The sequence below is a fragment of the Mastomys coucha genome, unplaced genomic scaffold (genome assembly GCF_008632895.1).
Source record: "Mastomys coucha isolate ucsf_1 unplaced genomic scaffold, UCSF_Mcou_1 pScaffold12, whole genome shotgun sequence".
Classification (NCBI taxonomy): Eukaryota; Metazoa; Chordata; class Mammalia; order Rodentia; family Muridae; genus Mastomys; species Mastomys coucha.
In genome coordinates, this window is record NW_022196894.1 from 7881605 (window position 1) to 7904705 (window position 23101).

Genomic DNA, 23101 nt, shown 5'->3' on the forward strand with positions numbered 1-23101 from the left:
GGAGAGGAGAGGAGAGGAGAGGAGAGGAGAGGAGAGGAGAGGAGATACTGAATGAGTCTGAGCAAGGTAATAGCCAGGGAGTGAATGTTTTATTTTGTGAAACTGTAGCAAGACATTTGAGGCTTGGTAATGTATGAAGTATCAAAATGTATCATTTTCCTTACAAACTAGCCTTAAGCTCTTAATTCTCCTGCCCCAGCCTCTGGATCAGGATTATAGGAATGCATCACCTGTTCCACACTTGGTCTGCCTCATTTGTGGAGTTGGAGAGCACCACATTAAGATGCTAGCATCTGCTGAGTGCTGGCTGTGTTCTCACAGGGTGGAAGGTGGAAGACTTTAGCTAAACCCATGTGAAATATCTGTAGGGCTCAAGACCACTGGTGAAGGGTAGCCTGCATGATTTAGTTGCCTCCCTTTCCTTTCCACTGAGCTACAGCCTCTAGCTCTCTTCATTATTTTCATATTTCTGACCAAGAGTCTAAGTTCCCCAGGCTGGGTGACTCCAGCCTTAGCCTCATACTCAGCAGGGAAAATAGTCTTTCAATTCCAGCTTTAAAATAGGGAAAGACCCTGGACTTCATAGTTGCTGTGAATTTAACTCTTGTGTTCTCTCAGTACTCATCCACCTTTCCTCTCTGTTGCCCAGAGTCACCTGGACAACTCTTGTAGCTCCCTAACCCACTGCCATTCTTCTCCTCAGGCCCATTACAATTCATTCTCATTCTAGAAAGTTCATTCTGTCTGTCTGTCTCTCTCTCTCTCACACACACACACTCACACACAAACACATTTTCCCAAGTGCTTCAGGTCGTGATTTGATTCTTCTGTGAATGTTGGTATTAAAGGTGTGCATTGTCAAACCAGGATTGCAAGTGAAGTTTTTCTTAAAGTCCAATTCTGATTGCATCACCGTGCTTGCAATGGCCTTCCATTCCTGCATCCATCACGAGGCAAGCAAGAAAGTACAAACTCTCCTGCCTGCAAAAAGGCGCCCCTAGCTTTCAGCATCCTGCCTCTCAACATCCATTTCTCAATCATGTTGCACTCCAACTGACCCTTCCAGGGACGGACTTTGACCTGTCCCCTCTGGAATACTTGTCTTGGGCTTGTCCTAAAAGAGAGATCTTCTGGGATTGCTAATCTGCTACACTGGCCCATTACACACATGCAATGACACACACAGACTCTGTGGTGCTGGAGACTGAACCCAGGGCCTTGCACATGCTTCTACAGCTACTGGACTATATTAACCCTGTTTTTACTTTTGATTTCGAGAGTCTTGAATTTATCCAGAACGGCTTTGAATTCACTTTTTTTTGTTTTTTGGTTTTTTTTTTTTTGGTTTTTAGAGACAGGGTTTCTCTCTGTGTAGCCCTGGCTGTCCTGCAGCTCACTCTGTAAACCAGGCTCACCTCGAACTCAGAAATCCGCCTGTCTCTGCCTCCCAAGTGCTGGGACTAAAGACTAAAGACATGCGCCACCACTGCCCGGCTGAATTCACCTTTTGTTTTTGTTTGTACAGAGAACTGAAGCTTGGGCCTCATGCGTGCAGGGTACGTGCTCTACCAAGCTACATCCTCAGCTCTTGAACTCTTGTAGCTCAGGCTCCTGACTCATCTTGAATTCTGGGATTTAAAGCCTGTACCACCAGGCCCTGCAGGCCCATTACTCTTTTCCTCCTCTCTCTTCTCTTTGAAATAGTCTCAAGAAGGCCAATCTAGTCTCGAAATCACTATGTAGTTCAAAGTTGACCTTGAACTTCTGATCCACCTGCCTTCTTCCGAGTGCTGGTTTGACGGACATGCAACACACTCCAGGCTCTCGGTACGCTTATCTCGCATCCCCGTCCGAACCTCAGTCTACACCGATGTCTTCTTCCTGGCTCTGAGACTGGGAGGCATTTATTTTGTGAGGAGCCGACTCCCTTTCCTGCCACCTCCGGGCCTCGACTCGCCAGAGTATTTTAGTTCCGGGTCGGGAGGCGGGCCCTCCTAGGGCCCTTGCTTCCGGGGCGGGCCCAGCGGGCGGGGCGCGCATTCTCCCGGCCTGTGTGTAGCTCGGCGGCTGCAGACGCGGCGGCGGCGACGGCGGCAAGGCAGGTGGCGGCCCCGGGAGCGGCAACATGAGCGGTGAGTGGCCGCCCCGCTGCTGTCAACCCGCCCGGTGGCGCCACTGCAGCCGCACGCTCCGGGCGGGTGTCCTCGCACGCTGCAGGCCCCCGCGGGGTCGCTCGCTCGTCGTCTCGGAGCCCTGGCCCGGAGTCTCCTGCACCGCTCCCACTATTCCGGGGCTGGCGCTCCTGTCCCTCCGCCTCACCAGTGACAGCCAACTCCTAGAGCAGAGCTTGCTCCCCAGTCCCTTCTAGACCGCCCATCCCTTTGACAGGTTTCCACACCCGGGATTCTCAGATCTCTGGTACTTGCCTTAGTCCCTCTTTCTCCTGGGCTCAGCTCCAGTTACCAGCCTCTGGTTTTTAGTCATTTTCTGTTCCAGGTCTCTTATACCCAGTGACTCCTTTTTCTCCAAAGGCAAAGAGCATCTCTAGATCCCGACAGCCTTGTCACACAGGACACCAGAATGACAGCTCCAGGTCCCCAGAGGTCTCAGTGTTAGGGCAGCTTTGTCTTCCTCCCTCTTATTCCCTGCACCTGTGTCCCCAGTGTTGGCCCATTAGCCTCGCAGCGTCCCTATCCCAGTTGTGCCTTTTGTATTTGGGCTGTTGGTTCATGCTCCAGTGCTCTCCATTTCTTCCTCTAGCTCATCATTTGAAGTCTCCGGTTGTGTCCTGCAGCCCTTTCCTTCTTGCCCAATGCTAAACCTAAATAGGGCTGATGCGTTGCCCAAGCTAATACCACCAGCAGGGAGGTGGAGCGGGTGGGGAGTCTGGAAGTGAGAGGCAGGTGCCTGTGATGGCTTGTGCTTAGTGACACTGAAGTTTAGTCCCTCGTGGGAGTCTGTGTCTTCAAGCCTCCCCCTGAGGAGTCCCGATGATGCTTGGGTGCTAAGTCATTCCTGGATGATGCGTGTGGAGATGGGAGTGACTCAGGAAAGGTTTGTGTTGTCTGTTGATTTTCCTGCTGGACACAGGGATCTGATTCCCTTAGGAGGACCCGCCTACCCTCATAGTTTCTGTTTTTTCCTCATGGTGCAGCTGGATTTTAGTCTCTAGACTTTCATTCAGGTGTTTCATGGGGTGGAGAGGGTGCTAGGGCAAAGGAGCAAAGAACAACAGTCTTTATTTTTAGTTTTTAAATTATTTCTGTGCATCTTTAAAAAAATGTTAGATGCTTTTTGTTGTTCAAGAGCAAGGTTTATGGAACTGTGGTCTTATTGAGGGGACTAATGGAGGGGTTTTCCAGTTTACCTTCATCTGCCAAAGCAAATTACTGGGTCTAATTTAAGGTCTCAGATCCTCGAACACTAATTATAACAAAAACGTGTGTGCTGTCCTCCACCAAAAGATGAGGGAGCTCAATGTACTGGGTTCAAATGTACTGGTGTGTTATGTTCAACCACATAAACCAGTATAATTTTAATTAATTAATTTAGTACGTGTATGCACATGTGTTTGCATGTGTATGTGTGTGTTCAAGTGCTTGCATGTGCACATGTGTAGGAGGGTCAGAAATCAATGTTGGCTGTCTTTCTGTATTGCTCCCTTATTTGTTGAGATAGGGTCTCTCACTGGCCTCAGAGCTCACCATTCCAGCTAGACTGTCTGGCCCTAGATAGAGTCTTGGAAATCCCCCTGTGTCTGCCTCAGCCCACTGTACTGGAGTTAGAAGTATGTACTACATGCCAGGCATGGGTGCTGGGGATCCTGACTTAGATCCTCATGCTTTAAGCAGCAAACACTTTACTGACTGAGCCATCTCTCCATCCTTTAAAGCTGTGTAAGTTAGAACAACTAAGGTGGAATTTGCAGCAAAGCAAGGATACACAATAGCATCTGCCTCCTAGATTAGGGATGACTTTTGGTTGCTCAGCTAAGTGATTGGTGTTAAGTCCCTTAACAGGGCTCATTGTTACTGTTTCCATAAAAACTGAGTGAAGAGTGGGGATAGACTTGCTTCTTAGTCTCTCTGGGAAGATGGTGGGAACTAGGCACTCTGAAATACTTTGTGATCCCAAGGGGTAAACCCAGAGCCTCATGTATGCTGAGCCTGTGTCCTCTCACCACAGATACCCTTAGTCCTAACCTCTTCGTTTTAATGTGACCAAGGGGCCATTATAGACCCAGATGTCTGGAGTAGAAATTCTTTTACTTTCATTAGAGGAGGAACTGAAATTGAGAAAGCAAAGGAAATTGGCAAGTTTATCTTTCAAGGCGACACTTAGTATCAAAACTCTGGCTCAAGCATTTGTAGCCAACTAATGACCTGTGTTTGGCCTTGGGACCCACATGATAGGAAAAGAGCTGACTCCTGCAGGTTGTCCTCTAACTTCCACAGAAACCCTGTGGTATGCTCATGGATACACAAGATAAAAAAATACAAGTGTAATAAAAATTTAAGGGAAGTTTCAGGAAGTTAAAAAAAAATCATTAGGTCTCAAGCCAAACAAAGCATGTAGAAGAGACCAAATGGCCTTTTTGGAAAGAGCAACTGGAGGCAGGAGCTTCCCCACTACTCCCCAGTGCAGAGTGCATACCACATCTGGATTTTCCTACTATGGATGTTTCATATAGATCCTTTGTTCCATTGTTACTAAGTGCCGTGTCAGGGTTCAGCCTGGATTTGGAGTTTATTCCTTTTTGAAATAGCATCATTGATTCATGAGGGTGGGAAGGCTCGTATGAGGTCAAACCCAGGCCCTATTCTGCTAAACATGTGCTTCATACTGTGTCCAAGTTCAGGGTACTTTTGTTTCTTGAAGACTGTGGTTGAAAATGACCCCATCCTACCTGCCTTGGGATTGATAATTGATGCTTAATGAAATTAAGTGCAGGAGACATTTCCATTTTTTTCAAGAAGATTTTCCTGCCAGGTGTGTGGCGGTGGCTCACGTCTGTCATTGCAATACTCCCAACACTGGATTACTTTGCGTTTGAGGTCAGCTAGGTCTATAGATCACCTGATCTAGCTTGTGATACATAGTGTATACTGGTCTCAAAACCGACACCCGACTCAAAAATTCGGGGGTGAGGGATGGGGAGGCTTACTTCAGACACTGCCAAAGTGAGATTGTATAACGAACTCTATATCTTACCTCTTTGGTATCCCTGCCTACTTTCTACCTTTCTCTCAGGTCGCATGCCACTGAAAATACTTTTATAGGTATTTCTCATATTATGTTTAAAAAGTAAATCATTTTGTAATCCTGTTAGGAACCAGTGATATTTCAATAGCACTAACCATCTAATGTTCACATTTAATTCTTTGCTTTATAATCTTGTTTTGTGGTGTAATCTTACAATTCAGATCTAAGGGTGGCTTTTCTTTTAAATAATTTAGCTGTCTTTGGAAGAGAATTTAGTTTTGTTTTTTCTTATTTTGCTTTTAGAGACAGGGTTTCTTTCTGTGTAGCCCTGGCTGTCCTGCAACTCACTCTGTAGACTAGGCTGGCCTTGAATTCAGAGATCTACCTGCCTGTGCCTCCCAAGTGCTGGGATTAAAGGCGTGCACCACCACTGCCTGGCTGGGAAAGAGATTTTAAGGTTTATTTTAGTGCTGTGACAGAACTGTTCAAACCTCACTGTGATCATTAGAAGCATTGTATTACTCCAGAAAGACAGCCTGGGCTCATTAGCAGTTGCTGCTCATGTCCCTCTGCTCAATCTTAGCAACTATTCCATTTTCTGTGTCTGGAATTTTTTTTCTTATTCTTTTGAGATAAGGTATTATGTAGTCCAGGCAGGTATTGAATTTAGTATGCAGCCCAGGATAAGTCTCTGTTCTCTGATTCCCCTTTCCTCTACTTCCCAAGTATGGGGGTGTATGCCTGGCTCTCTGCATTTTCCTATTGTTTGTATGTTATGTAAATGAAATCGTAGCACTTTTGTTTTTATTAACTAAGTATAATTTCCTTAGGGTCCAGCCACGGAGCAGCCTAACCCGTAGTTTATCCTTCCCGTGGCCCAAGTGGTTCTGTTGCACAGGTACTGCTCACCTTGTCTACATACAGCGGCTGGGCTTTGGGGGGTCCGCACTTGGTTCCTAGAAGGGTACCGCTGTGGAGCTCATGTACAGTCTTGTGTGGGGCTCCAGTTTCCATTCTTCTTGGGTAATGAGGGGAAGAGTGGCCTTGCATTGTATGGAAGCAGCTGAGGAGTCTAGTCTGCTCTTCTGTCCCAGGGCACCATGGTAGCCGGCATTGGCATGGGTGTGAAGTGACACTTGTTTGTGGTTTTGATTTGCATTTCCTAATGCCTAGACTTTCTCAGCCTAGCCCATATCTTCTCTGGAGAAATGACTGTTTATATCATCTGTCCATGGAACTTCTTCTCATTTTAATATTTTATCTGTGTGGGTATTTTGCCTGCACGTATACATGTGCACCACATGTGTGCCTGGGTGTTTCAGAGATCAGAAGTGGGTGTCTAATTTCTTGGAGCTAGAGTTATAACCAGTTTTGAGCTGCCATGTAGGTACTGGGGATTGAATCCAGGTCCTCTGGAAGCTCAGCCAGTGCTCTTAACTACTGAGCCTTTACTGCCATCAGTCTACTTTTCAGTTGGACCATTTGTCTCTTAATGTTGAGCTTCCAGAATTCTATGTAATTTACAGGTATAATTCCTTTATTAGTATGCTTACAAAGTTTCTCTCCCATTTTGTCAATTGTCTTCTTGCTTTCTCTTATTGAGATATGATCTTATGTTGCTCAGGCTGGCTTTGAACTTGCTGTGTAGCTGAAGCAGGCCTGGAATTCCTGATCCTCCTGTCTCTACCTCTTAAGTGATACAGAATTACAGTTGTGGGTCTTTATGCTGAGCATGACTTATCTATCTATCTATCTATCTATCTATCTATCTATCTATCTATCCCATCATCCTTTGAGGCACAGTGTCTTTGTGTCTTTGTGTGTATGGAGGTCAGAGGTCAACTTCTGCCTTTCTCAATCATTTTCTGTCTGTGTTTTGAGACCAGATCTTGTACTGAACTTGCTGCTCTCCAGTTAAACTAGGCTGGCCATCAAGCCTCAGGCATCTGCCCATCTGCCTCCTCAACACCAGTATTACAAGCAACATGGAACTCATAGAGGTCTGCCTCATCTGCTGGGACTAAAGGCGTGTACCGCCACATGTGGCTAGTTTTATTTATTTATTTAAAAATGTGCACTTTACTGACTGAGACATGTTTACAGTGTCTTTAAAAAAATGGTGTGTGTGTGTGTGTGTGTGTGTGTGTGTGTCTGTGAGTGTGAGTGTGTATGTTTATGAGTGTGTGAGAACGTGTGTGTGTGTGTGTGTGTACATGGGTGCCATGGTACACATGTGAAGGTCATGTGACAACTTTGTGGAGTTGGTTCTTTCCATTTACCTTTATGGTGGTTCTGGGGATCAAACCCAGTTTTTCAGACTTGCAAGCAAGCACCTTTACTCCCTGAGCCACTTTGCCTGGCCCATGGGTGTCTTGATGTGTAACCGAGGCTGACCTCAAAGTCCAGTTAGTTCTTTCTGCCTCAGCCTCTCCAGGGATGCCTGCTCAGAGTTCCCTCCTATAAGCTCTTTGCAGTTGTCTTTGAAGGACACATGCTCCTTTGTCCTGTGTATTTTTTGTAGGATTTTGCTGATTGTTTCCTTTTGGTGTGGCTTAACATGTTTTTCAGTTTCTTGTCCATCCTATAAATTAGCCATTAGATTCTGCTCTATTCTTGCATTTAAAGTGTTTGAATAGAAGCAGAAAAAAGATGGGTTCAAGGCTGAGAACATTATGTGCAAGTATCCAGGAAGTGTGATGCACATACTTGGTAATGAACACACTAGATAGATTATGCACACACTAGATAATACATACACTAGATAATAGTTTATTACTAGGCCGGAAACAATGAAGAGGCCCATTGGTGAATGTGTAAACACCATGTGGTATGACCTCTCGTAGAAAACCTCAGCAATGTTAAGAGGAAGAGCATAGACTTCTTCACAGGTTGCTGTGTATATGTTAGTTAAAATGTCAGTGTTCTGCTAGAACAGGATGGAGCTGAGGATGCTGTGGCTCAGTTGGTTAAGTGTCTGTCTAGCATGCATGAGACCCTGGGTTCCATTTCTAGCTCTACATAAGCCAGGCTTGGTTCGGCACATCTATAGTCCCAGCACTCAGGAGGTGGAGGCAGAAGGATCAGGAGTTCAAGTAAATCTGTTGCCACATACAGAGTTGGAAGACAATCTAGGTACATGAGGCTCTGTTTCAAAAAGAAAAAACAAAAACCAAAAAACCTATGCAGGGTATAGAATTATATGTAAAATATATGCTTCAATGCAGTTCAACATACATCCAACACAGCCATTGTAGATTTACATTTGCCTGTAGAAGTAAACAAAATGCCAGGAGGAAAGATACCAGGAGAAAAAGACCCACTTGGGTGTCTCTTAGATAGGGAGTGCTCAGGTGGTTTCCTGGAGAACTCAGTAGGCAGGGACCCTCCACTGCTGGCCTCTAGAAGCTAAGGGATTCTGGTTTCTAGACTGCATGTTTGCTCTCCATGGGAAAGCAGAGGTCATTATTGTTCTCAATCACTATCTTTTGTCCAAGGATGCATTTTACTTTTTCCATTAGTAGCTCTCAGGAACCCTAGTGTTAGGAAAACACTGGAATCCCAGTTCAAAGGGTAGGAAAGTCGGGGCCCAAGAAGTCACTGAACCTGACAGAGCAGTTTGCCCAAGAGAGGTCACCACTGCTCCTTATGTGTGTACGTCTTGGCAATTTCTTATTTTTCTGGAAAGTTGAAGATCACAGGTCTCTCCTTGGTTGTTGGCTGTGCCCTGTCCAGAAGTGATTTGTTCTTGGAATGAGTTGAAACAGTGACTGGAAAAAGAATGTTTATGGTTTCATTCAGAGGCTATTAATATCTTTCCTCTTCATGATGTCACAGGGATGGTGAATTATGGGAGAATGTTAGTGTTCCAATGTCAGAAGTGGTGTAACACCTCTGCAGTCAGTGGTCTGGAATAATGCCATTGACCACTCCTGCTGCTGTGTGCCTAGGTTCCAAATGTCTCATGAGAGCCAAGTTGTTAGCATTCTTGAAATTTGGGACTAAGGCTGGGCCTGGTGACACACATTTTAATCCCAGCATTTGGGCAGCAGAGGAAGATGGAGCTCTGTGAGTTGAGGCCAGGCTGGTCTATGTATCAAGTTTCAGGCTAGGGCTACATAGTGAGAGTGTTTCAAAGAGAGAAAATGCCTAACTGATCATAAAATGAAGACATTGAAAGAAAGAACGAGGGGGGAGGGAATAGGGGTTGTTTTTTTTGGAGGGGAAACTGGGAAAGGGGATATCATTTGAAATGTAAAAAAAGAAAATATTTTACTTTCTAATAAAGAAAATAAAAAGAGAGAGAAAGAAAGAAGGATGGTGGCGTGGCTCAGTGGGTAGAGCACTTGCCTAGCTTGCCTGAAGCTCTGGTTCCATCCATAGCATTGTGTAAACTACAAGTGGGGTGCACACCTGTAGGATCAGAAGTTCAAGGTAAGCCTGGGATAAATAAAATATACCCTTTAAAAACAAAAAGGAAAAGAAATAAGTTTGAGGAAACCCTAGATATAGCCCAGGTCATCTTATCATTACCATAGAATTTAGTTTTGCTTTCATCTCTAAGGTTTCAAGATAAAATGCTGCTCTATGGACTGCACCCTGGCAGAGTTATGGCCGTACAGACCTGCAGCAATCCGTTTGCATGTAGCACATTTAACTATGGATTGCATTGAGGCTTAGCTGGCCTTCTCTCTCCTTTCTGTTCTTCTACTTTTGTGTTGTAAACAGTGGTGTGCAGGACAGTGTAGCTGTCTTAGTTAGGGTTTTGTTACTGTGAAGAGATGTGAAGCATGAGCACAGCGACTCCTATAAAGGAACACATTTAATTGGAGCTGGCTTACAGTTGGGAGGGTCAGTCCATCATCTTCATGGCAGCAAGCATGGCAGTGTATAGGAAGACATGGTGCTGGAGAAGGACTGAGAGTTCTCTATCTGGACTCCCAGGCTGCAAGGAGAGACTGCCACACTGGGTGTACCTTGAGCATAAATGTCCTCAAAGCCCATCTCCACAGTGATACATCTACTCCAACAAGGCCACTGCTCCTAATGGTGCCACCCCCGTGAGCATGGTGCCAAGCATGTGAACACATGAGTGTGTCGGGGCCATACCTATTCAAACCATCACAGTAGCCTTCCTTTCTTTGCCTTATGTCTCTGACCTGATTTCCCAGAGCTGGCACTGATTGCTTCTGTGCCCAAGCAGTTGTACTAGTATGAAATGCTGCCAGGGAGGTGAGGCCCAGTGGCAGTAATGGCAGGCGTATCCAAAACATTCTTTGGATAGCAACTCCATCTGTCCCTTTTCACCCAGCAAAGGGCTGTATAGCATTGGTGCCTGTTGAATGGTGTCAGCTTGGGGAGAAAGACTTTGCTGGCTATGGTCGAATGTGGCAGAAATTGTTTAAACTGAGGTCTGCAACATGGGACTATGTAGAGTTATGTAATCAAAAGATTTAGGGCCATTTTTTTCTGGCTTCAGGTTTCTCTGGATCTAGGTGCTTAGGGAGTCAGCAGGACAATGCTTCTCTCCAGCTCTCCTTCACAGAGTCAAGAGGGCTGCCGGTAGCTCCTGGCTGCCATCCTGTCAAAGTGACACCAAGTCAGGAGTACGCCAGGGGAAGTTAGGGGCTGGCTGATGTGGAGCCATCCTGTAGCTCATCCCTGTGAATCTGCTGGACCAGATCTGTATCCTGCACTTCCCTAGAGTTGTATGTATAGTCTGTCCGTGTGGAGGAGGCACAAGCATGTGGCCTCAGCAAGACCTCCTAGTGTGTGTGTGTGTGTGTGTGTGTGTGTGTGTGTGTGTGTGTGTGTGTGTGATGTCTGAGCAGAGACCTTAATGGGGCAAAATTTGCCTAGGTTTTGTTCTAGAGAAGCTGGGAGGACTGAGAGATGTTGTTCACTAAGGTCGGAGAGGCTGTGCTTGGTGCTTGGGTGAGAGTTCTGGCAGTGTGAAGCCTGTGGAAGTAAGGTCCTTTCTCTGGCTTTGACTGGCTCAGGTGCTTCTTCTACCAGCTCCCTTGCCTGCTGGCCTGAGTCCTTTCTTTCCCTGGGGAGGGAACCTTTCACTTTTGAGATTTATTATATGTATATGGAGTTTTTGTTTGTTTTTGGTGCATATATGTCTGTGCAGGAGATATTCAAGAGGCCAGAAGAGGGCATCAGATCATCTAGAGCTAGAGTTACAGGTAGTTGTGAGCTGCCGTGTGGGTGCTGGGAATCAAATCTGGGTCCTCTGCAAGAGCAGCCAGAGCTCTTAGCCTCTGAGCCATCTCTGCAGCTCATTTATTTTTCTTTTCTGAAACAGTGTCAAGTGGCTCAGGCTGGTCATGACCTTGTTATGAAGCTGAGGATGGCCCTTGAATTCCTGATTAGAGTCAGGAAGCCTGGGATTACAGATGTGCACCTACATTGTGGTATACACATGCATGGGGATCTAACTCAGAGTTTCCTGTGTGGAGGGCAGGCTCTCTGCCAACAGACACATCCCCAGGCCTCCATTGTGTCTATATAGCTGAGATTCTGCCCTTTCTTCCCTCATCTTTTTTATTTTTTTATTTTTATTTTTATTTGTTTATTTTGGTTTTTCGAGACAGGGTTTCTCTGTGCAGCCCTGGCTGTCCTGGAAGTCACTCTGTAGACCAGGCTGGCCTTGAACTCAGAAATCCGCCTGCCTTTGCCTCCCAAATGCTGGGATTAAAGGTGTGTGCCACCACTGCCTGGCTTTGTTTTTATTTTTTAAAGCAAACATTCCAAATGACTGTGATTTGAATAAAAATGGTCCCTACAGGCTCATGTATTGAATGCTGGGTCACCACTGAGTTTGAAAGGATGGATAAGGAGGCATGGCCTTGTTGGAGCAAATGTGTCATTGGTAGGTAGAGGCTTCAAAAGCCCATTTCAGCACCCCCACCACCAGGGGCTCAGGATGTAGCTCTCAGCTACTTCTCCCATGCCATTTCTCCCCTGGCCACATTCCCTGTGGTATTAATGATGAACTAAAAATATAAACAAGTCCTCAGTTACATGCTTTTCTTTGTAAGAGTTGCCTTGGTTATGGTGATGTCTGCACAGCTATAGAACAGTGACTAGAACAGAAGTTGTACCAGATTGGGGTCTTACCATGACAGGCTTGGACTTTGGACTAGGAAAGCAGTGGAAGCTTTACATGGGCCTTGCTGGGCCATCCTAGTAGGAGCGTGGGAGACTGCAGTGGTGAGAGCAATTTGAATTGTAGGCCAGCCTTCAGAAGTTTTAGAGGGGAAGAATGTTAGTAAATGACCTAGAGATCTGTGTGTGTGTGTGTATGATATATTGGCATCAAGACTTATTCTTTGGCAGATCTATAACAAAAAGGAGCAAACTGGACAAAGAGAGGCACAAAGATTTGTTGTTGTTGTTGTTTGTACAGTTTGAGGAGAAAAGGAATACCAGAAAGAGTAAGGGGATTAAGTCCAGTGCTCAAGGAGATAAAAGGTTGGAAAAAAAAAGCCCAATGCTAAATGAATAAAGATAGAGAGTGTTGACCTCAGGGCAAGACCCACCCAACATAGCTTTAGATCTTAGTCTTTCAGTTGTTGCATCTTTGACTCTTGGGCTTGTCCTGGGCACATCAAGGTCTTCAGCCACATGCTTAGTCTCTACTTACTTCTACTACCACAGGAGGAGGTAGAGAGGGGGAGGGGGAGGGAAGGGGGAGAGGGAGAGGGAGAAGAAGAGGGAGAGGGTTTTTCTTTGTAGCTCTGGCTGGCTTAGGACTCATTGTGTAGCTCAGGCTGATTCCAAATTCATGACAATCCTCCTAGGATAGTTTACCAATTTAAATGTGCAGCCAGCTATGGTGGCGTATGCCTTTATTCCCAGAACGGGGGAAGCAGAGGCAGGGGGATCTCTGTGAGTTTGAGACCAGCCTGGTCTACAGAGTGAGTTTCAGTTTAGGCGGTGCCCCTGTGTCCAAAACAAGCAAACAAGCAAACAAGTCAACAAAAAGTCTCTAGGGGGCTGGGGATGTATTTTACTGGAGAGTGCTGGCCTAGCATGCAGGAGACACATCAAGCCTGCTATCCCAGCATGCTATAGTTAGAACAGGGACCAGGATTATCCTCTGCCCAGCCCAGTTCCTGACCTACCTGGGCTAGATGAGACCACATCTCCAGAAAGAAGATTCCATCCCCTGCTGCTTGCCCTTCGGAGGGGAATAGACCCTGGTTGTGAGGGCTACTGACACCTGCTCCTCAGTAAGGCCCCTCAACAGTTCCTGAACCCTCAAACTTGAGCACTCTGTGCTTTTCCATGAGACTCTGACCACCAGAGAGGTGCTCTTCCTAGGAAACTAGATGTGTGTAAGAGGGAGTTCAGGTACAGCTGGTGCTCCTTCCTTGGGAGAAATCCTCCTGTAGTTGTTTGATTGCATTGAAATATGGTTTTTTTCCCCCTGTAGCAGGCCTTCCCATAAAATATTTATCAGTATGATGCAGAGTTGAGCAACCAGCACCATTTATTATAATGTGTGACCAGCACCTCTGTCCTGTTGTTAAAAACAAAAACAAAAAAACAAAACAAAACAAACAAACAAACAAACAAAACGTGTTCATCCCCTAAAGGAAACCCTGCATCCACAGAGAAGTTGTTCCTGCCCCTAACCTCCAAAGCCTGTCTGGGCTTATCTGTCTGCTCTTTCCCAGTCTGAGGAGGATAGCTCAAGCTCCCACTTTCTCATTCTTGTCACCAAAGTGGCAGTCGGACATGGTTTGAACCTATCAGAAATCTAAACGAGATATTAAATCTTACTTCTAAAAGGACAGGGACAAGGAGAGGCCACAGGGTGCTATTTGAACTGTGTTGTGGCATTTCATATGAATATGTGATATCGTGTGTGGAGCTTTGGGGGCATTCTCTGGGGTTCTGGGTGTGGAGCTTTGGGGGCATTCTCTGGGGTTCTGGGTGTGGAGCTTTGGGGGCATTCTCTGGGGTTCTGGGGATGGAACCCAGGAAAAGTGTTCCACCACTGACCCAAGTCCCTTCATTTTGACAGAGATCTATCAGCATCTGCTGGTTAGTGGAAATTGTCTCTGGGGATGGCAGGAAGACCAGGGTTCACCTCTGGGGTGTAACTGAGCAATAATGGCTCAGGGTGTGTAGTGGACTGTTGTTACAGGTGTGTCACAGACAGATGTGGTGCCAACATAAATGTCTCCTTCCCTAGACTTAGTTCTGTCTCTTGAGTGAGCCCTTTTCCTTTCCTGGTCAAGGATGGTGTAGACTGGTCATTTATTGACGTGACCCACAGTTGGGACTTGGGTAGTGTTAACTCAATACTCTTCCTGTGTGGCTGTGATGCTGGGAGCTGGAGGGCTCTTCTGGGCTTGTGTGTGTGTGTGTGTGTGTGTGTGTGTGTGTGTGTGTGTGTGTGTGTACGCGAGTGCTGCATTCTCTGGTTTGTTACTGTAGAAGGTGAGGAAACACCTTGTGTTTTTGTAGAAGGTGAGGAAACATCTTGTGTTTTCTGCTTGCCAGTCTGTGAAGGATCCTTCTGTTTGGATACTGTAGGGCTAGTGCTCACAATATAATGCAGGAACCAGTGTTCAGAGAGGGGAAGTGACTGCCCTGTCACATGGCCAGCAAGTAGCCTGACTAGGATAAGGACTTATGTCTTGTGACTTCCGTGCTGAATGTTACTCCCTTCACAGCCTGGGACCTCTCTCGACTTCCTGCTACTGATATGTGGCCTTGGAGTCACCTGTTTGTCCTGTGTCCTGAAGACTCTCTTCTCATATCTTTTTAGGGATAAGATGGCCACAGGTGCCCTGCTGAGGTCAAGATAGTGTCACTGGGATTCATTCCTGGGGAGATCACAGGCAGGGAGCAAGCCTCTAAGCTGAGACCTGCTCAGCCTCAGGGTGTGTTTTCATAGGGTGCATGAGGACCTGAGTTCAGGTACCTAGCACCATGTGAAAAAGCCGGGCGTAGTGGAATATACTCACAGGGGAGGTAGCAATAGGTCCCTGGCCTCACTGGATGGCCGTCCAAACCTAACGGTAAGGCCTATGGTCCAGTGAGAGACCCTGTTCAAAGCAACAAACAAACAAACAAAACTAAGTAGATGGCTCCTGAGGAATGACATCTAGGTTGACCTTTGGTGTCCCAATGCATATGTACACACGTGTACCTGAACATGCATAAACATACATGCTCTCTCAAGTGCACACAGTTAACAATAGTAGGTTGGCTAGAATGCCAGTCTAGTGAGATGGTACAGATATTTTTCTCTTTCTCTCTCTTTCTCTCTCTCTCTCTTCCTTCCTTCCTTCCTTCCTTCCTTTCTTTCTTTCTTTCCTTCCTTCCTTCCTTCCTTCTTTCTTTCTTTCTTTCTTTCTTTGTATTTGTCTTTTAGTTGTTTTTTAGTCTCATAAATTTTTATTATGAGAAAAAAAAACAGTAGAAGCATTTTTAGGGTGAAGGTGTCATTTCTAGTTGTTTGTGTCCAGTGTGAGGAATAGAACTTGGAAAAAGGAAGAAGAAAGCCATCCTTTCCTTCCGTTGTGGTGTTGGGAGGGAGGGAGGGGCAGAAAGCAACCCTTCTGTTAAGAGAGCTGTGGAGGCACAGCTGTGAAGGATGTGCTGGAGCATCTGCGCTGCCGTGAGCCGCCCTTCCAGGTGCTCTCTTGCCTGGTGAGGATGCGGTGTAGGCTTGACCTTATCAAAGGCTCTTCCAGTAACAGGACTTGTTTTCTTCAGTGTCTCCATTTCACCTCCAGGCCTGGAGGAAAGCAGCCATTGTGATGTGAGGAGTCCAGCACAGGCTTCGGAGGGGCAATGCTGTCCATCACAGTCATACTTGCACCAGCTAGTGTCTAGGTTAAAGCAGAATCTTAGCCTGTAGCCTTCTGGGAAGGACCCTTCATGACCAGCTGCTGTGCCCGTCTGTCTGATGGTCCTCCTGTCTGCCCTCACCCCAGTCAACTTCTCGTCCCGTCTTACGGTCCTTCTTTCTGCCCCTATCCCTGCAAGGCAAGAAGCTGAGCTTGTCTTGCCTCAGCCTCTCCCCTATCCACTTGCTCTGCCTGGAATGGACCCTTCCATGTGTTTTCATGGCTGCTGCTTTTCTTCTTAAAGGGCTCAGCTCACATGTCATGTGTGCAGAGAGCCCCTACACTGTGCTGGCCTCTGTGGGCTTCTGTCCTTCCTCATTGTTTCTTCCTGTCTCCATGACTCTCAGTGTGCTCATGCACTGACTCTTCCTAATACATGTTAGCTCTGTGAGAAGGTGACTCTACACCATTCCACCTCCATGTCTCTCCCACTCCTCCTGCTGTGGCCAACACCAGCCCCTGGTGAGCAGTTCCATCCCTGTTCAGAGGAACTGCTCTGTGGCTAGGGCATTGTTATCCACAGACTTAACTTTGTTGATAGGTGCCATCCTGCCTCTTATGGGCCTCTGTGACCATCTGTTAGTGGTCTGTCTGTTGCTGAAGGTCCTTTTCCCCAGTCCTTTTTAATAAAAATTCTGTGTGTATCATGTTCTTGTGGGAATTATTTGGGTTTAGACAAATGTGGCTTTATGGTAAGGAATATTTATAGTATTGGCTTAGCAAATTAGCGCCTTTGTGATTCTTTCAGCTTTTCCTCCAGGTATGTGGTTTAATGGGCAGAGGACTGCTCTGCTCTTTCCAAATGCTTAAGAGTCAGGTATGAGGGTGGAGGAAGGCTCGAGGCCCTTCCTAGTTTCACAAGGTGCAGCCCACCAGAAGTCTCCAAGTGTACTCCAGCCTGATTCTCATTGGCCAAGCTTGGTGCTTGTTTGTTTTTTGAGATGGTCTCAGGTAATCCAGACTGGCCTCCAATTCCCTGTGTAGCTGAGGATGATCTTGAACTCCCCATCATCCTGTTTCTGTTTTCCAAGACTGGGATTACAGGTGTGCCCACCATTCTGGTTCATGAAGTGCTGAACCCAGGGCCCCATGCACACTAGACAAGCATTCTACCAACTGGGCCACATCCCCAGACATCACTGGCTGACTCTATAAGGTCAGCCTTGATTGCTGAGAAGAGGAAAAGGAACTAAGCGGCCCTGAACTAGGGCAGGGTTTGCCATCCTGGGGACTCACATGCTATTTTATACTCCTGGCTGTCAAGAGGGAAGCCCTACTCTCCAGGACACATATGGTAATGTGTGAAGCCAACTCAGTTTTGTGTGTGTCACTAATGGCACCCAGTGAGTAAAGGCCAGGGACACTTGAATTTCCTGCAGTACCAGTACTGTCACAACAGAGCAATCAGGACCATTTGGGACACATTAATTAAGTCGGGAGAAACTTCCTGTGATGGAGTGTACATTGCACTCATTGCAGTAGATTGTTGGTGCCTGGTCTGGCTACTTATTTTGTTAAAGATAAATAGACTGATCGTGTTTATGGATAGCCATACACTATCATGTCAGATGTCAGAAACTTTTTTTTTTTTTTTTTTTTTTTTAAAGACAGGGTCTTTCTATATAGTCCTGGATATCCTGGAACTTGCTAGCTTGGTAAATCAAGCTGACCTCGAACTTGCAGAGATCCTCCTGCTTCTACCTTGTGAGTTCTGGGATGAAAGACATGTGCCACTATGCTCAGCATCTCTTGTCAGAAAGTCTTAATCAGAGTCTAATTGCCAAATAGAAGTAATTAAACCCCATTCATTCTAGGGTCGCAGAATGATGACAGAAGGCAATTCCTGCTGGAGCGGTTGCTGGATGCAGTGAAGCAGGTAAGGACACAGCCTTTGTGTGAGTGTCCAAAGTCAGCATTGAGGTCAGCTCTCCCCTTCTCTGCGCACAGGCTTATTTTGTGTCTGGAAATGGTTTGTGTGTTTGCTTGTTTTGAGACTGGGTAGCACCAAGTTGCCCAGGCTGGCCTTGAACTCTTGCCTCAGCCTCCCATCCTGGGATTATAGGTGTATATCACCATGTCCAGTTGTAGTTGAGAATGGCTGAGCAGATTTCTCCCTAGGGAATGACAGAGCAGGGGAAGCAGCGAGAGTGGGGATGGAGGAAGTCGCTGGTGTGGGGTTCCAGAATTTTTAGGGGACTCCATCCTTTAGTATTGACAGTCTTCATTGCAGAGTTTGGTTCCCAGCAGATTTGTTCTAGGGCAGCTCTTCAGACGTGCTGGCTTGGGCTTAGGACCCTAAAAGTGCAGACACAGACCTGAGGCCTAAGGCCATACCCAGGAACCTCCGTTGCCAGCAGCTTTGCTGGCTTCCGGCTATGCTGCTGGGCCGTTGATGCTGGCTGTGGGCACTGGCTTGCCTGATACTGTGATGTTTGCTGTCATCACGTGTCTGCCTTGTGCCTGGCTCTCTGTGAGTGCTTTCAGTGATGTCCTTCTGCACTGGATAGAGGAGTTACTGCGATTGTTTTCACTGAGGAGGTCAGGGCACTGAGACACCAAGATCAGCAGCTCACTTAGGCTGTCACAGTCAATAAGCAAGAGAGCTAGATCCAAACCTGAGATTTGAAGAGCCCCTTTTTAGGAAGAGAATATTGACATTTATTTCTCTGTCATTATAAGAAAGGACATAGTTTAAAAGGTTGTGGGTTAAATGTTGAAGTGGGCTCAGAGAATCCAGTGTTGAGAGAGCCTGATGTGGTGAATGGGTCCAGACAGTCCCATCTCCTTTCAGCTGTCGGACTTTCAGAGCATCACTTTGCTGGTTAGATCTTAAATTCGAAATAGGTTAGAGTCATCTGGGAAGAGGAACTTCAATAGAAAAAAAAATGCCTCCTTCAAATTGACTGTAGTCAAGTTAGTACAGCGTTTTCTTGATTAATCATTGATATGGGAGGGCCCAGCTCACAGTGGGCAAACACCACCCTTGAGCAGGTGGTCCTAGGTGCCATAAGAAAGCAAACTCAGTAAGCCATGCAGAGTAAGCCAGTACCAGCATCCCTCCATGGCGTCTGCTTCAGTTCCTGCTCTGACTTCCCTCCATGAGGCACTGTGATATGGGAGCATAAGATGAAGTAAACCCTTCTCCCCTAAGCTGCTTTGGTCAAGGTGTGTGTAAGACTGAGACAATCCTCTTCTTCCCTGGAGTCTGGGTTTTCCTCTGCACAGGGATGCTGGATGAACTGCACTTGTAACATGGGTAGAGTTTGGTCTGTGTTTAATCTGGAAAATCAAAGAAGGGGCAGGACAGGGAAGTGGGTCCAGAAGCTTCCATGTAGGACTTAGACAAAAACGGGCCTTCTACTCAGAGCTGCTGAATTAATTATTTTGATGAGTTGAACTATTGCATTTATCTAAAATAACAGCCAGATTTACTGATATTTATTGATATATCTAACATTTACCTATAATTAAAAAGTACACAGGGATATAGAGTGAGGCTAAGAGCAAACAACAATGAAAGAGGTGATGGATGATGGTGAAGGTTGGGGGCACAGTGGATGACAGTCTTTATGGCTAAAGATGGACAGGATAGGCTTTATAGGTCTGTTTTTTTATTTTTTTATTTATTTTTATTTTTTATTTTTTCCCCCAAAACAGGGTTTCTCTGTGCAGCCCTGGCTGTCCTGGAACTCACTCGGTAGACCAGGCTGGCCTCGAACTCAGAGATCTGCCTGCCTCTGCCTCCCAAGTGCTGGGATTAAAGGCGTGTGCCACCACTGCCCGGCTTAGGTCTGTTTTTTAAAAGGTGGCTTTCCAGTTCACTCAGCCTGGCAGAACTGCTTATCACTGAGTCGGCTGGTCTGAAGGCTTACCCAGGCAGCTGTCCTTTGACACAGTTTACCTACTTTGGGGCTCTGTCAAGAAGCGACATCAGCACAGAGGCCTAGAGGTTCTCAGTGCCATCAGCAAGAACGCTGTGATAGCTGCTGCTGCTCTTGCGGCTTTCTGAGTAGCTGTGATGCCTGCACTCGTGTCTGCCTAGTTCACTCACTTCTCCCAGTCAAGAGGGAGACAGGGCTTCCTTATAGAGGAGTCTGGGGATGCCGTGCTGGCCTCCTTCTTACCTCTGTGAATGACCAGGCTTGGGCCACTCTGGCCTCCGACCCTGCTATATGTATCTGAAGCCGTGCGGCTACTCTGTGATGTCTGCCGTTCGGCCATTCCAGCCTTCAGCCCATCTCAATCTCAATCTCTTTCTCTGCAGTGCCAGATCCGCTTTGGAGGGAGAAAGGAGATCGCCTCAGATTCAGACAGCAGGTGAGTATGTCACTCCTTTGTCCTCCTCCTCCTCTTTCTTAAATTTTTTATTTAGTTGCCCTTTTGAGGCATGGTTTTACTATGTAGCCCATGCTATTCTTTAATTTTTTTTTTAAGTTTATTGTAGTGTGTCTGAGTGCAAGTGCTCAGAAGCCACAATACATGTGTGGAAGTCAGAGGACAACTTTCAGGAGTTGGTTCTCTCCTTCCGTCTTGGCATCTGGGTCAGACTCAGGTGGACAGGCTTAAGTGGCGAGTGCCCTTACCTGCTCACCCATCTCACCTTTCCCCCTCTACTGTTAATGGATTCAACCTCCTGCTGACTTAGCTCTCCCGGCCCTGGGTCTGCAAACCTATGCCTACCTTATAGGTATTTTCAAAACCGCTTCACCATTAAGGAAAAGGTGCCAAGAAGTGGAGGCTGCTGTATCTGCCTCTGCAGCCAGGAGGGGCAATGACAGCTTCCACTGTGGGTAGATTGCCACCATCTATTGACATGCTTCTAAATTTCTATCTTCTCCCTCTAGAAATCTGTTCTACTTGAAGTACCTTTCAATATAAAGTTATTTCCATGATGATTTATAATTGGGAAAACTCAGAAACCTAAATATTCAGTGATTAGCAAATAGGCAATCAGGTACAATGCATCTATAAGATGGAGTGATGTTCAAGCCAGGCCCGGTGTCTCAGCTCTGTAACCTCAGCTACTTAGAAGGATCATGAATGCATGGGCCATTTGGCTACATTGTGAGTTCAAGGCCAGCATAGGCAGCTTAGTCCCTGTCACATAAACCAAACTGAACCACCAAACCACCACCAGAAAATAGCCTGGTGTTAAGTGTACATTTCTAGCATGTATGAAACTTTGTGTTCAATTCCTAACCCCACAAACATAGCAAAGAATCAAAAAATGTTTTTTATAGAATTTCCTTTAGGTAGGAAGTGCATGTGTCTGAGGATTTTACTGCTGTGAACAGACACCATGACCAATGCAAGTCCTATAAAGGACAACATTTAATTGAGGCTGGCTTACAGGTCAGGGGTTCAGTCCATTATCATCAAGGTAGGAGCATGGCAGCACCCAGGCAGGCATGGTGCAGGAGATGCTGAGAGTTCTACATCTTCATCTGAAGGCTGCTAGTGGAAGACTCACTTCCAGGCAGCTAGGGTGAGGGTCTTAAGCCCACATCCACAGTGGCACAACTGCTCCAACAAGGCCACACCTCCGAATAGTGCCACTCCCAGAGCCAAGCCTATACAAACCGTCACAGCATGCATATGTAGTAATTTAAAAATTCTGCATGTAGGGCCCATGAGATAGCTCAGCAGGTAAAGGCACCTATGCACAGCAGATGATACATCCTACGGACCCACGTGGTAGAAGGAGAGAATCAACTCCTGCAGGTTGTCTTCTGACTGACACACATCTGCCATGGCATGTGTGCACCTATAGACACACAGACGCATATACACACATAGTAAAATGTAATAGAAATTATCTTTGAAGTAAACATACATATGCCATAGCAGTAACCAGAGCAAGCTATAAAAGTATACGAACACACATTGATGTTAAGCAACAATTACAGCAAAAACTCACCTTCTCCACCCCCAGATCACCACGATCTGAACAGAAGTGTTTTCAGGATAATAACAGGACTTTAATGTTTCTTGATATTTGTTCAATATATTTAATACATTTTACCATGTGTCCCTTTTATGCTGAAAGAAAGCCCTTAAGCTTATCAGTGACACTTGCGGCCCAGGAGGGGCTAACAAATTGTCCACATTTCTCATGGTGGCTGGTTGCATGCACTTGGCCCAGCTGAGGTCACGGGTGTCCAGTCTTCCTGGAATTGTTCTGTGATGTCACATGGCCTGTGGCCTAGGGAGAGGCCAGAGGACATTCTTCCTCAGCCCTGCCTGGTTAAGTGTCTAACCCTCCCTGTGAGCCTGTTTTCCCCTTTCCCATCTGACATCACTTCTTTTTTTCTGTGAGGCTTTACCAGCTCAAGCAGTACACAGAGCCCATTGCAGGTCAAGTACCGCCCTCATCTCTCCCTTCCTGGGTTTCCCTCTGTTACACCGAACATCTAACAAGTTGTGCATCTCTGTGTTTTATTGAGTCTTTTATCTGTCTTCTGTCATCACGCTGCCAGCTCTGAGTCCACATGGATATTTGGCTGTATTGATTGTTGATGTATCTGCACAGCCTGATGGCTGCCATGGCCCCTTCTTATCTCTAATTCTGGCTCTCTGGGCCCAGGAATACCTTGTCCTCACCCCCGACACATGGGAGCTGTCTGGAGATATTTGAGTAGCCCATTCCCACAGCTGAGCTCAGCAGATTTCTTTATGCATAGCCATAGCACCTAAACGGTGTTCTGGAAAGATCTTGTATTCCAAGGAATGTGTGTCCTGTCATCCTGTAGTAGGTATTCAGTGTCCATGACATCTCCATGCCTGTGAGCTTTGAGGGTAGAAGGGTTGCTTCTTATTTATTTAGTGTGTGTAGTATGTGTGCACTGAAATTTGAAGACCATTTGTAGAAGTCAGTCCTCTCCTTCCTGAGAAGACTCAGCAGGTGAAGACTCTGGCTGTGGCCCCTCATCACCTGAATTTGACCCCAAGAATCTACATAATCCACATGGTGAAAAGAGAGAACAAGCTCTCTCCCTCTCCCTCTCCCTCTCCCTCTCCCTCTCGCTCCCCCT

General features: G+C 46.4%; 1 protein-coding gene and 1 long non-coding RNA gene across 3 annotated transcripts in view; one reads left to right on the forward strand and one right to left on the reverse strand.

The window, feature by feature from the left end:
• LOC116085350 overlaps nt 1-1971 on the reverse strand; it is a 6771-nt gene extending 4800 nt beyond the window's left edge. Inside the window, exon 1 of one of the 2 annotated variants that reach the window (XR_004116511.1) lies at nt 1756-1971. This is a non-coding gene — a long non-coding RNA (uncharacterized LOC116085350). Of the gene's footprint in view, nt 1-1504 lie in introns of both variants that reach the window. The other variant, XR_004116510.1, reaches the window with a different exon arrangement.
• A 47-nt stretch (nt 1972-2018) lies between these two features.
• Nucleotides 2019-23101, forward strand: part of Snx29 (sorting nexin 29) — a 460893-nt gene continuing 439810 nt past the window's right edge. Inside the window, exons 1-3 of the mRNA XM_031364585.1 lie at nt 2019-2132; nt 17885-17946; nt 20335-20387. Coding sequence (XP_031220445.1) covers nt 2126-2132; nt 17885-17946; nt 20335-20387 — 122 coding nt within the window. The 5' untranslated portion in view covers nt 2019-2125. The remainder of the gene's footprint in view (nt 2133-17884; nt 17947-20334; nt 20388-23101) is intronic.